At 38.3% G+C, this 14,626-nt stretch overlaps 1 protein-coding gene across 1 annotated transcript in view; it reads left to right on the top strand.

Moving 5' to 3' along the window:
- The window catches only part of Rnf130 (ring finger protein 130), a 79,807-nt gene that overhangs the window by 35,772 nt on the left and 29,409 nt on the right, over positions 1-14,626 (top strand). Inside the window, exon 3 of the mRNA XM_042688920.1 lies at positions 3,644-3,894. Within this exon, the coding sequence (XP_042544854.1) occupies positions 3,644-3,894 (251 nt within the window). The remainder of the gene's footprint in view (positions 1-3,643; positions 3,895-14,626) is intronic.

A 14,626-nucleotide genomic window follows, 5' to 3' on the forward strand; every position in this document is an offset into this window, starting at 1 on the left:
AGTAGATCCTGGGTATAATACTCAACAAAAAAAACACATAAAAGTTATTATTAGGACAAGCCCATATTTGAATGTAGACTTTATTGTTTAAAGGATTGCATTACGTTAGAAGTAAAGATTTTAAGTATGAATAATTGAATCCTGAACATTTAAAACAACCTTGTTCATATGAGATACTGCTGAAATATTTAAGGATGAAACATTCTGTTGGTTGCAATGTACTTTTGTTTCATCAAAAATAAATACATATAGAGGGCAAGGGGTATGGTAGAGCATTTGCCTAGCAAGTGCAGGCCCCTGTGTCCAAACATGAGTACTGCCAAAATGAATGAATAAAAATGATACGTTAGAAGCCAGGCACTAGTGGTTCATGCCTATATTGCTAGCTACTCAGGAGGCTGAGATCTGAGAATCATAGTTTGAAGCCAGCCCAGACAGAAAAGTCTTTGAAACTCATCTCTACCAGCTAAAAAGGTGAAAGTGGAGCTGTGGCTCAAATGGTAGAGTGCTAGCTTTGAGCACAAAAACTGGAGAACAACACCCAGGCCCTGAATTCAAGCCCCAAGACCAGGAGAAAAAATAAAAACTACATATAGAAAGGGCAAAGTGGTACCAGTTGACAAATCTAAACAAAGGGTATGTGAATTCCTACAGAGTTTTGTCATGTGAGTTTTGAAATTTTCCAAAATAAAAGAATAAAATTGTTTATATTGAAGTAGCCAGACTCAAGCAATGGGAAACATAAATTCCCATTAAAGGATCACAATGGAGCCAGATGCTGGTGGCTCACGCCTATAATCCTAACTATTCAGGAGGCTGAGATCTGAGGATTGTTGTTTGAAGCCAGCCTGGGCAGAAAAGTCCCTGTGAGACTCTTATCTCCTATTAACCACTCAAAAACTGGAAGTATAGCTGTGGCTCAAAGTGGTAGAGCCCTAGCTTTGAGCCAGCCCTGACTTCAAGCCCTACAGCCTACCAAAAAAAAAAAAAAATTTACAATGGAGAAAGTCTAATTACTCCGTAATTCTTACCAATCATTGCTGATTTAACCATGGTTTTATTCTGAAGGTTATTTTTTTCCATTTTAATACTTCCCCTCAAGCTATGTCAGAGGTCCCTAAATCTTTAAGTCAAGCGTCTGTAGCACCCTTAAACCATTCTTCTGAGTCTTAACTCTAGTACCACAAGAAAAATAAGTTAGGGTCTCTGAATCCAGGCAGGCTTTGATGTGGGGGAAAAAAGAGACTTTTCTTCTAGGAAGAGTTTTCTATATCATTTCCATCAGATTCTGTAAGGGATTTGAGAACTGCCATGGTTGAAAATCTAATAATGCCTTTACTAGTATTCAAATGATCTGCTATAATTGTGTTTTCTTTTACTGGGTGAGCAGTTTCTTAGTCTCCTTTGCCCTCATTTTTTCCCACTCTTCTCCTCAGTGCTGGATATTGAAAATACACCTGTGTTAGGTTACTCTTTCTTGCCCTTTTCAGATTCTCCCTCAAAGCATATTCATTTTTCATGCCCATCAAGCGCAGAAAGTTTTTTTTTTTAAAGAAGTGAAAGGAAAAAAAAATTTTCTAATATACTAGGTATCTTAGTTGTAGTATGTGCTCAATAAATACCACTGACGACATGGTTGAAATAATTAAACACTTCTTTTCCCAAACAGCTTTCCTGTTGAAATTAGTGGCTGCTTACCTTTAGTGTTCTTTGAATGCACTTACCTGAATTGATTCCTTGGCTACCTGTGCCCTTTCCCACTCCTTTTCCAGCTTGGGTCTTCAAGAGAGAGCCTCAGAACTGATTTCTAAAACCATTTGTATCTGGTGTGATTATAAAGCAATGAGACTGATTGTCATGTGTCGTTTGTGGGATCCGTCTCAGTTACTTTATAGCCATACCTGGTATCTTCCACCACAGACCATTGCCCGTTGAACAACATTCATTTTTAAAAGTCAAACTTAAGTTTCTAGATGGAGAGTCAGACTGGTTTAGTATTATCTTACGATTTTCCCTAACTTACTGACCAGAACTCTTATTTTAGAAAGTAATTGGGATGTTAACTTGCTTGCTTGCTTTAATTTTGCAGTTTTGATTTTGTGTATAGATTTTTGATCAGTATTTTAATAAACTACTATTCCAATAATTCGGCTGGGACAATTTTGAACAAGGTAAAACACAAACATATGTTCCATTGGGTTGCATTTTTTAGAAAATTCCTTTTATTCAGTTTGTTTTGCGTTTCACATAGTCTTGACAGAATATAATGCAAGAATGGTCCATTTTGGCTAAATATGATAAGATATAAAACCAAACAAAATTTTAATATTCAAAAAGACTTGAAAAGGTTGGGTTTTAGGAGTTCTGTTTGGTTTGGTTTGTGTTTTATGTTTACATGCACAAGTTTTATTCATATTCAGGTAACAGATTCTGATTTTCTCTGTTCTTAAACCAAATGAGAAACCTAACCTTCAGTCTCTTAGAGGCTGTTGGAGAAGATAGATTATAAAAGTTGCATGTTGCCACAGGTAGCTGAAGTTTAGGAAAGTACGGTTGCTGACAGCTATGTAGGTGGTAGATACTTGTCTATTTCCTTAGAGGGGGAGAAGAAAGGGATGATAATTATCTTCACACATAATTCATGGCTGTGGGCAAACCTCTAGACAGCTATTAGAAGCTGAAGTTTTTTTTTTGTTACCATTCTGGATACTAGTTCAGAATCTCAGCTTTTGGACCAATCTCAAGAAAGGTTGAGTTGTTTTCTGGGTGTGGGGATACATACCTAAAATCCCAGCACTCGGGAGGCTGAGACAGGAGCATTGTAAGTTAACCTGTGCTATCTTTTGAGGCCCTAACTACAAAAGGGGGAGAAGGGGGAAGGAAGTAGGACAGAAAGAGTAAAGATTGAGGCCCAAGTTCTAGAAGAAACTACAAAAGGACCTTACTCCAGTTAAACATAGACCAAAGTTAGTTTTTTAAATGTTATAGAAGATACCAACTGGCATTTGGTACTTTGCTCTAAAACGTGCATCCTGCCTCAGTGATGTTTTAAAGCTCCAGCTGTGTACTACTTTCTATTCCTTGTAGTTTCTACACACAGTAGGGCTCAGGAATGGTTCTTAGAAAATCAGTGCAAGAAGTACCTATTTGTACCATAACACACTTTTCACTTTTTCTTAATAAATTAAGCTGGAGGTACAGCTCAATCACAGAGAACAAGGCTCCGAATTCAATTTCCAGCACTGCAAAATTAATTTAAAGAAAAAAGTAAGACTGTCTGAAGATCATTTGCAGTAGAAAATGTCTTGCAATGTAAACCCACCATGATTTTGCCACATTTCTGTTGTTGTCTAAAACATCACTTTACTCTCTTACTATATTTGACAGGCTGAACAAGATGTTTTTTTAAAATCGAGTTACAAATTAATGTGGTTTTTAGCATTGCAGTTGTTTTATGCCTAATGTTTAAGTCTTAGGTATCACACAGCATACACAATTGGAACTGCATTTCTGCATAAAGTACAAACTGCAAATCCTTCCATTAGCAGAACTTGCAGTTTTTTTTCAAAGAAGCATATTTATATATCTAATGTTTCTATATGTTTAGATGCCACTTGAGAAATGTATTTGTTTTACATTACAGGCACTGGAGATATTATTGCTGTCATGATAACAGAATTGAGGGGTAAGGATATTTTGAGTTATCTGGAGAAAAACATCTCTGTACAAATGACAATAGCTGTTGGAACTCGGATGCCCCCAAAGAACTTCAGCCGTGGCTCTCTAGTCTTCGTGTCAATATCCTTTATTGTTTTGATGATTATTTCTTCAGCATGGCTCATATTCTACTTCATTCAGAAGATCAGGTACACAAATGCACGCGACAGGAACCAGGTGAGCTACAAGTACAGAGATTGGTTTTCAGCAGACATAAGTCCATATATATGTTGTGATCAGACCTCATACAAACATTTTTCATTAAAATGTATGTAACCTGCAGTTATTTGTGTTGAAATACATCTATGCATATAGTAGATGTTTTGAGGATATTTTAAATACCTTAAAGAAAAAAAATCACTGTATGTATAGTAATCACTGATAATCTTCTAGTTAGGTAGATAGTTTTATGTCACAATATGACCTAGATAATTCTGTTAGTTTGGTGAAATCACAGAGTTGTAGTTTTAAACTAGCACCTTCCATTGTCTCTGGAGATGGGAACTGGGAAAGTTGAGGAAGAAAATTTACCCAATACCTTTTCTTTGTGAATCTTGTTGCCCTACGTGAGTTTTGAGTTATGTGTTATCCATTCTGGAGTAAAAATAATTAAAAGTAAATTCTCTGTCATATCCAAGCTCAGATACAAGAGTGAGGATGAGGAGGAAGGACGGTAGAAGAGATCTCCCTAAATAGTCATGTTAGAAAGTTCAGCAGCACATCCTAAGTGAGTATCTGAGGACACTGTAGAGGTTATATGTTGCCCTGGGCTTGGAGGGTCTAAAAAAGAATGGTTTTCTCCCTTGGTTACGATGGTGTCCTTGAGAGTCTGCCTGTTAGGCCCCTGTGCTAGACTTTTCCTATCGGACAAGTTGGAGAGTGGTTTGAAGTCCAGGCTTACATAACATAATACTGTCCTCTTGTAGCCCAGTGCGTCCTGAGGAATGGGATTCTTATCCTTCTTCATTGTAGTGCAGGAGGCACAGGCTTGGCACAGAAAAGATCTGAGTCAAGCGCTGCCTCACCACAAGTTTATACTGCTTCTCTTGACCAGTTTACTTAGCATCTCCAAGCTGTTGCAATTAAGAGGCTATGTTGGGAATCAAACCCAGTGCTTCACGAATAGGCAAATGCTCTGCCACATTGAAATTTCTGGGGGAAAAAGACAAGACTCTACAATTTAAAAATGAATATCAGGAAACAGAAACATGTTCGGGGGTGGGGGGGAGACAATGAGAGAAGCTCACAAATGAAAGGAGGAAGGGTGAGCAAAAGCAGCCATATTCAATGTACACTATATAGAAATTGGAACTACGTAACTTGAGGGTAGGGATGAGAGGGGGGAACTGGGGAAAAAACAGTGGAAGGAGTGACATTGGTCAAGATGCATTGTACTCAGAACCTGACATATGGACGTGAAACCTCTTTGGAACTGCTTAATTTTTTTAAAAACAATTTTTTGAAATATTATGTGCCGCTGGGTTCGACTCCTCAGCACCACATAAGCAAAAAGAAAAAAGCCGGAAGTGGCGCTGTGGCTCAAGTGTAAAGCACTAGCCTTGAGCTGAAGAGCTGAGGGACAGAGCCCAGGCCCAGAGTTCAGGCCCCACAACCGGACCCAGAAAAAAAAAAAAGAAATATTATGTGTCAGGTCTGTACAATGTCTTACATACTTTAAAATTTTTTATTTTGATACGTTCCGTTCTTTATAATTGCAGAATAGTATTTAAAAAGTTGCGAGAGTAATGTAAAATATTCTCTTCACTCAAATTCTCCAGTTGTTAATATTGTTCTATGTTTCTTTTTTCATGTATGGATATATTATATATATATATTTTGGATATAAGTACTAAGGCTTGAACTCAGAACTTCACACTATTGCTTAGCTTTTTTTCACTCAAAGGTAGAGCTCTACCACTGGAACCATACCTTTAGATCCTAAATATTTTCATTAACCAATTTATAGAGTATGCTTGACACAGTATGCTCCTCTACCCTTAAATACATACTTCATTCTGTATTTTGTTAATAACACCAGCCAAAATAAATTCTTTTTTTTGTTGTTGCTGTTCTGAGAACAGGACTCAAACTCAGAATCTGACACATTTGCTCATTGGCTGGCATTCTGCCACCTGAGCCACACCTCCAAAACACAACATTCTCTTTTATAACCACAGTATGAGTATAAGTCAGGAAATTAACACTAGCATAGTATACGATCCACAGACTTTTTTCAAGTTATGCAAAACTAACACAATAATGTCCTTGATGGCCAAGAATATTCCAGATTGATTGGATCAGATTATATGTCGATTTGGCTGTCCAGTCTCTTAACAGAGACTCTGTTTTATGACACTGACATTTTTGAAAAGTACAGGTCAGATATTTTGTATTTGAATTTAATAATGTTGCTTCATAATTAGTTTCTGGTTTTATACATATATTGAGTATCTGCCCTTTCCTTTTTTTAAACTTTAGTTTGATCTAATTGTAGCTTTACTTCCATGTAAAGAGAAACCCACAACCCGATAATATTTTCATCCCAGTAGTAATGCCTTGCTTATCTATAGTAAGTAGCTCAACCTGGAAATTGACATGGCTGGGATTTTACTGAATCTACTGAAATCTTCATATTTCTGTGCTTTATGTGTGTTTAGTTCTGTGCAGTTTTATCACATACGTAGATGCCTGTGACAGCCACCACAGTCTAGATGCAGAACAGTTTATCCTAAAGAGTTGGTGCTGCTCTTCTAACCACAGCCACTGCCTTGGTTTCCTGACCTCCTCGTTACCACCATCTGTTCCCTATCAATCGTTTCATGAAGGGGAATATAGATGGAATTCTATTATACTTGAATTCTAAGCCTGGTGTTTTGTTGGAATAGGGCAATACTGATTATGCAGGTGTTCTTATGAGTTATGTCCCACTATCCTCTCAATCTCTACCTCCCAAAAAATCTGGGATTATAGCCATGAGCCACTGTGCTTGGTCTGGAATATATATATATATATAATTTTTTTTGGTCAGTCGTGGGGCTTGAACTCTGGACCTTGGCACTGTCCCTGAGCTCTTCAGTTCAAGGCAGGTGCTCTACCAATTGAGCCACAGCACCACTTCCGGTTTTCTGGTGGTTAATTGGAGGTAAGTCTCACAGACTTTCCTTCCCAGGCTGGCTTTGAATTGTGATCCTCAGATCTCAGCTCCTCAGTAGCTAGGATTATAGGCGTGTGCCACCAAAGCCCAGCAATACACTTTTTTGCTTGGCATAATTCCCCATAATTTGTTGTGTGTATCAGTAGTTTATTCTTTGTGGCTGAGTAGTATCCCATGGTGTGTATATACTGAAGTGTTTATTTAACCATTTACTCATTAAAGGATATCTGGGTTAATTTGAGTTTTAGGCCATCATAAATAAAACAAGTCATTTTTACCTTCTTTTTAGGCAGGGCCTCCCATCTTTATCTGGGGCCAACCTCAGACTGGTATTCAGTCTCCGCCTCTCAAAGCTGAGATCCTATGTGTGCGTGCTATCTCACTGATTGAGATAACCTCAATCTTCCTCATCTCTGCTTCCCAAGTAACTGGGACGCTGGGCAGGAACCACCACGTCTACTCATTTCTCTTTAAGATTTGTCTTACTAGGATATGGTTTATCTTGATGAATGTTTCATGGGTACTTGAAAGTCATATGTGTTCTGCTTTTGGGTGGAGTGCCCTGTAGATGTCAAGCCAATGCCCTCAGTGCTCTTATGAGCAGCTACCAGAGAAACCTGTTGCATGTTGGTGGAAGCAGGGTGGCAAGAGGAGTATGGTTCTTAGCATTTGGCTAGAGTATTGCCCAAAGGGTTTGCTGACATTAGGCCTTTTCCAGGCACCGTGACTATGAGAATCAGGCTTTCTTGGCTTTGGCTAAGTTCTGTTGGTAGGTCTGTATTGTAATCTTCTGTATCACATTATCTGGAAGATATGGGAGTCAGTAAGGATCAGGGAACTCAGCACTCTGTGTCCATTCCTCAAGGAATCTCCTTATAGCCCACTTCCCTTTCTGTGTCATAGTATGCTATGTAACTGTAAAAAACAAATAACTAGGTTAAAGATTTGTTTTCTTCTTTTTGCTTTTGTTTAAAACGTGAATGTAAAAGGGAGACTGTGGCGGGGGGGGGGGCGGGGGGAGAGGGGGGAAGGCAAGTAGAGAGGCAAAGGGAAAAGAAGGTGATAAATATGATCAAAGTGAATTAATATATGCTCATCTAAAGGAAATTCTTTTTAATCTGTGTTTTAAATATATTGACATATGTAACACTGAAAGTTAAATGATCAGGAGCTACTCTCAAATGGTATTCTAACAGAAAGTCTTATAGTAATGGACTGAATGTAGCACAACTGAGGATATTTTAAAAAAAGCTCATGCTTGTCCCAGAGGCCGGCTATTTGAAGATAATACTTTAATTAGCACCCAGTGTGGGGCCTTGTGTGTGATGAAGGAGTGAAAAACTTACCATCTGGCACAGGCCACAAACTGGGCGCTTGTTTCCTAGCATTTGTTTTCAGCTGCTTTCAAAGCATCCCACTCCAGACGATGCGTTAGTGGAAAGTAATATTCTGACCTTTTTTCCTCCTTCCGTTTTCCCTGAGGTTGAGAAATGCTTGATGAAATTTTTATGTGGCTTAAAACGCTTAGCTTATTAAAGATTAATATGAAGGTAGCAGCAACCCCACTGGTTGAAACCTTTGGCTATTTTAAAGGAGAAGCCAGAACTATTAGAAAGAAAAAAAGTACATTTAGAGAGAGCTTCTAATTTCTACCCTCCATACATGAAATGTTATCTTAATTTTGTCCTTTTAGAGAATGTGCTACCAAGGAGAGCCATACATTATGAGTAGGTTTCTAGCACAGTGTAGTACTTACACTTGAGACCATTTTACACGTGATATGAAAAATCATATTATTTGGCTTCTGATCTACTGCTAAGAGTCTGGTTTGCTCTTCTGAAAAAGTGTTACATAATACATTAAATAATATGTTTAAGTGAATAGAATTCAAATGATGGTAAATTTAATGTCACATTCTAATCAAGTAGCGACAGTTATCCCACCCAAAAGAATAGTGCTTTGGGGTACTTTTTATTGAATGGGTATATGAAGATCTCAGAGAAATGTAACTTTTTCAATTAATTCCATAGTTACTATTGCACCTTTGTGTTATCCAGCTATTTTGTCACTGTGACAAAAATATCGGACGTGAACAACTTAAGGAAGGCAAGATTTATTTTTGTTCACAGGTTCAGAAATTTCACTGCATTCCTCAGTGGCTCTGGCAAGTCAGAACCTGATGGCAGAAGGGCATCGTGAGGAAAGCTGTGTAGCTCATGGCAGCCAGGAAGCAGGGAAGAGAGAGGCCAGGAATAAGATAACTTTCAAAGGCCTGCCCCTGATGACCCACTTCCTCCAACTAGGCCCCACCCTCCTCAGTTCCACCATCTCCCTATAATCCTACTTGAATTTCCAGTTCATCCTTGGATTAAATCATTGATTAGGTTAGAGCCTCAAGATCTAATTATTTCTGGGAATATCCTCACAGACACACCTATAGGTGTGCTTTATTAATTTCTTAGTGTCTCTTAGCCTACCTAAGTGGATGGTCAAAATTAAATATCAACTGGGTGCCAGTGGATCACGCCTGTAATCCTAGCTACTCAGGAAGTTGAGATCTGAGGATCACAGTTCAAAGGCAGCCTGGGCAGGAAAGTCATGAGACTCCTATCTCCAATAAGCCACCAGAAAACCAGAAGTGGCACTGTGGTTCACTTGCCTTGAGCTGAAAAGTTCAGAGACAGCACACAGGCCCAGAACTCAAGCCCCATGACCCATAAAAAATAAAAGTAAAAAAATTAAACATCACAACCTCTAATCCCAAAGAAGTTAAATTTGATTCTTAAATGGAAATAGGAATATTCTATTCCTAAATAAGGCAGCTCTTCTTCCCTATACACTGTTGAAGAATAGGATAGATATAAAAATCTCATAGACTATCTTACGGAAATTTCCTGTGGAAATGCATACAATTCCTAAGATACTTAAAACTTATAAAGGTTCTTGCTTTAATGAATGTGCACGATATTCTTGGACTCTTTAAATGTCTCAGTTAAGTAGTTTGCTTTTATTACCCATTTTCATCTTAGAAGTGCAGTGAGAAGCTAATTGGAAAACATACTTGCATGTCAGAATATGGAAACACAATGAATTTTCCTGTGTCTGAGGAAGCTAATATTTTGTACTTACAAAGCTAATCTTTGAAAAATTAAGAGTTCAAAAGATTTTCTTCCTTGCAAGATTGGAGGGTAGGTAGAATAATTTTATATACTGTTAAGATTTTTTTTCTGTAGAAAAGGTCAAAGTTGCCGGGCACTGGTGTCTCATGCCTGTAATCCTAGCTACGCAGGAGGCTGAGATCTGAGGATCATGGTTCAAAGCCAGACCGGGCAGGAAAGACCATGAGATTCCTATCTTCAATAAACCACCAGAAAACCGGAAGTGGCTCTGTAGCTCAAGTGGTAGAGTGCTCGCCTTGAGCTGAAGAGCTGTGGGACAGCACCCAGGCCCAGAGTTCAAGACCCACGACTGACAAAAAAAAAAAAAGAAAAGGTCAAAGTTCTTTTGTCATTATTGTATGCTGGAATGAATTTTGTTTTTTAGGCATTAACAGTTCCAGAGGAAACAGAAAACTATTTGAGCTGTGAATTGTTATCAATTGATTTAGATATGGCAAGTGTTCTGATAGCTTCTTTTCCATGTCCTGTTATAATTAATTTATATAAATGTAAATAATCCCTTCTATAGAGAGACTTTATGCCTTCTAAATTATACAGCAAGAGCTTCAGACTGGATTTTTTTTTTTACCATTGTATGCTAAGAGACATTCATTTCCAAATTTGTAGGGTTTAGCATAGAGCCTACCATGTCACACTTACTCGAAAAATGTTTAAACAAGTTAAAGAATGAGCTGATGTTCTATCAGAAAGACAGATGTAATCAAAATAGTAGGGGGGTAAAGTGATGTTACTCTCTCGGAATCTCAGTTCATAGAGTAGGTAGTGACATTTGAGCTGGATCTCAAAAGATGAGTAAGACTATTAGGCAGAGAGCAGGAGAAAATTTAAGCAAAGAAATAATTTTCTACAGCACTTTAGTGAAAGAGGAAAAAGAGACAAGAGAATTGAATGGTGGAATATCAGAATTTCAAGAAGGAAACTGGGGACTGATTCGATGGGTAAATTAACCCTAGACCCTGAAGGGCTTGGATTACATGCTGAGGAGTTTGGACTTTATTCTCTAAAGATGCAATGAAGTGATTCAAAACTTTCCAGCCAGGCATGCTGGTATATACCTATAATCTCAGTACTTGAGGAGCTGAGGCAGTTGGATCCTGAGTTTGAGGTCAGCCTGGGCCACAGTGAGAACTTTTCTCAAAATAAAACATATTCCCTTTTTCCTCACAGGAAAGGCTTAGAGGAGAGGTGGGGTGGGAGAGATAGAATGAAGGGTAAAGGTGGGTGATATTAGTAAAGCAAGATTATGTGGAACCTGTAGTGGGGAAGGAATATAGCACAGGCAGATGGTTTCTGGACAAGAATTGGATACACTTTTGAGGGGAAAGAAAGGGGGAGGGAGGAATGGTGATTGTAATGAGAAAGTGAATGAAGATGCAGACAAAGCAACCTGAACTAAGGCAAAATTATATTCACATCACCTACATTTTATCAGTGTTTCAAAGAAAGAACTACTGTATACTAATACAGACCCAATTCTATTTCTGTGGGACAGTTCTGATTACTGAAAGGAGAAACATGAGCTGAGTTTCACAGAGTGATTTGTCCTGAGTGCACTGAGAACCACCTGGCTAAATCATTTCTGTTAGGTTAAGCATTAGAATTGTTTTAAATTATTTTCTGCCAGTTTAAAGCATTGATAGGATTGCATTCAAATATAGAATGGGGTTAGAGATCGTGTTATTGGCGGCTTTGACCAAGGTAAGATAATCCTGACCCTGATAATCAAATACCTTCAGATACTATAATATTGTAACTCTTTCAAGCATTTTATAGTGGAAAAATGATGCATTGTTAGGGTTTTTCATCCCTAACGTTTTGTGTATTGCCTCTGTGCGGCAAGATGGGAATTTGAATGGTTTTATTATGTGGGGAATAGAGCATGGTATGAAATAGGGAGAATAAATTAGTGGAAGAGTACTTCCTTGTGCAAAGCCCTGAGTTTGATCTCCAGCATCCAGAAAAAGAAGAAAAGGGGAGAAAGTGAGCACAGAGAGTAAGAATGAGCAGATAGAAGATGATGAAAGAATGCTTTGGAAATTACCCTTAGTTCAGTGAATAGAAAAACCAGATTTTTTTTTTCTACTGTACTCTCACAATACAACCACACAACACTTCAGACCTGATGTGGGGGCATTTTCCCACACATCAAGCAAGCAATTTTCTAGCCAGTTTCCTCGGTGGATGCCATCAATGTCCTGTAATTAAATTCAGTCTGAAACTGTCTACCTGAAGATAGTATCAGAGCCACAGTGAAGCCCAGCTGAATCTACAATTGAAGGCTCAGCCCAATACTGGCCCCTATTTCCAACACCAGTGACAAACCCCAGGTTGTTTTACTCCTGCTTCTGACTGGCTATAAAATGGCATTCTTGTGGTACCCTTCTGGGAATTGACAACTAGAATAGCTCACAGAACTCAGAAAAACATCTTCAACAGTTTACTACTGTTTATTAAAAAGATAAAGGGCCAGGTGATGGCACATATTGCAGTATGGGAGAAAGGATAGAGGAACTGTGATTTAAGGCTAGCTTGGGCAAAAACAGCATACATACCTGCATACATACGTGCATGCATGCATACATAAAACAAGCTAGGCATGGTAGTCCACACCTGTAATCCCAGCTTCAATTGGAGAATCATTGTGTGAAGCCAGCTCCAGACAAAAGTATGAGACCCTATCTGAAAAATAAAGCAAAGAGGGCTAGTGATGTGGGTCAGATGATAGATAGAGTGCTTATCTGGCAGTGCAGGGGCCTAAACTCAAATCCCATTACTACCAAAAAAATACTTTGAAGGTAATAATTTTTGAAATGTTACATATGGAAAAATGAATAGGGAAAGGCTTTGGGGCCATTTTGATTATTTGAGTGTGAAGCTTCCCATCAATGCTGGATGCATCACCTTCAGGTAAATTTCATGGGTTTGGCTAGGCAAAACTCTCCAAACTAGCCTTTTGGAGTTTTTGGAAGTTTGGCTAAGTAGGCATGGCTGGTTGAATCATTGGTCATTGGTGATCATTGTAACTTGCAGCATTGTGGAGGATGGATGTCACCAGTCCGGCATAATCACAAATTTCAGTATACAGTAGAATCATTTGGGGACACTTTTTGTTTTTTGAAGAGAGGAATGCTTCTTATAATTGCCATTTCCCAAGACACACTCATTCCATGCTGCCTGATTTACCAAGTCTGGATAGGGCTACATACCAGCTTTTGATCTGGACAGATTATCTCATCTCTGGCTCAATCTCCTTGTCTATAAAGTGGAGATAATGTAGATGTTCTGATAACCAGTCAGTATGTGTGAAAGGCTTACAAGGGTACGAACCATGTGCTATGTACTGAATAGATCTGAATAGTTGTTAAAATGTCATTCTTTCATATTACCCAGAACCCAATTTAATGCATTTACTCCATTGACAACCCCTTGAAAAGTATAAGAAAGTTCAGTTGAAAGTGATCATCACCTGAAGGCGATAATGTGTTTGCAACTTTTAGTATAATTATGCCCCAGAAGTATGGAATTTATATAATCACTTAATCTCAATAAAGAAATATTTGGAGAAAAAAAGTGATCATCATAAAAGGAAATTGTCCTTCCTTTTAGGTATTTGAGAGTTAGCAGGATATAAGCAGGATTAGAATTATGGGGAGAAATAGTGACTTTGAGACAGTAAGGGATTTATTTATTTTTACTTGGTGCTGGTATGGAGCTAGAACTCCGAGTATTCCTCTCTTACTTGGCTTTTTCATTCAAGGCTGGCACTCTGCTGCTTAATTGGAGATAAGTCTCTCAGACTTGTCTGTCAGGACTAGCTTTGAATTGTGATTCTCAGATCTCAGCCTCCTTACCAGCTGGATTACAGGCATAAGCCACCAGCACCCAGTCAGGGCTTTTATTTATTTATTTATTTATTTATTTTTTGGTTTGTTGGTTATGGGCTTGAATTCAGGGACTAAGCACTGTCCCTGAGCCTCTTTGTGCTTAAGGCTAGCCCTCTACAACTTTGTCTCAGAACCACTTCCAGTATTTGAGTGGTTGGAGGTAAGAGTCTCATGGAGACTTTTTTCCCCAGGCTGGCTTTGAACTGCAGTCTTCAGATCTCAGCCTCTTGAATAGCTAGAATTAGATGGTCAGCCTCATTCATAGGTTAAATGTGACTTAAAGCTGTATTGAAGTACCATTTCTTACGCAGTTTGAAAAAATAAAAGTTCTAAAGTTGGGCATCATATTTCCCTTGGCAAGGTTGTGAGGGAAAAAGAATTCTCATATATTGATATTGTTAATGGTTCTTATGATTAAGAAGCAAGAATTTTTGATATCTAGCACAGTTACATATGTCATTGTCTTAATGACCTTCCTAGTAGTAATCTATCTAGTCTAATGATAAGCTTACAAAAATTAAAAACGACAGTTGTATCAGACTATTCGTTGTGATATTATTATATTTATAATTATACCCCTCATAACTGAACGTTCATCAGACAGATGTGGTTGAATAAACTAGGACTCTAGTGAAATACTGTGAATGCATTACAGACCTTTTTAGCTATAAAAGTGAAGGAGCTTGTAAAGA

This window comes from Dipodomys spectabilis, unplaced genomic scaffold (genome assembly GCF_019054845.1).
Source record: "Dipodomys spectabilis isolate Male_0828 unplaced genomic scaffold, ASM1905484v1 ptg000119l, whole genome shotgun sequence".
Lineage (NCBI taxonomy): Eukaryota > Metazoa > Chordata > Mammalia > Rodentia > Heteromyidae > Dipodomys > Dipodomys spectabilis.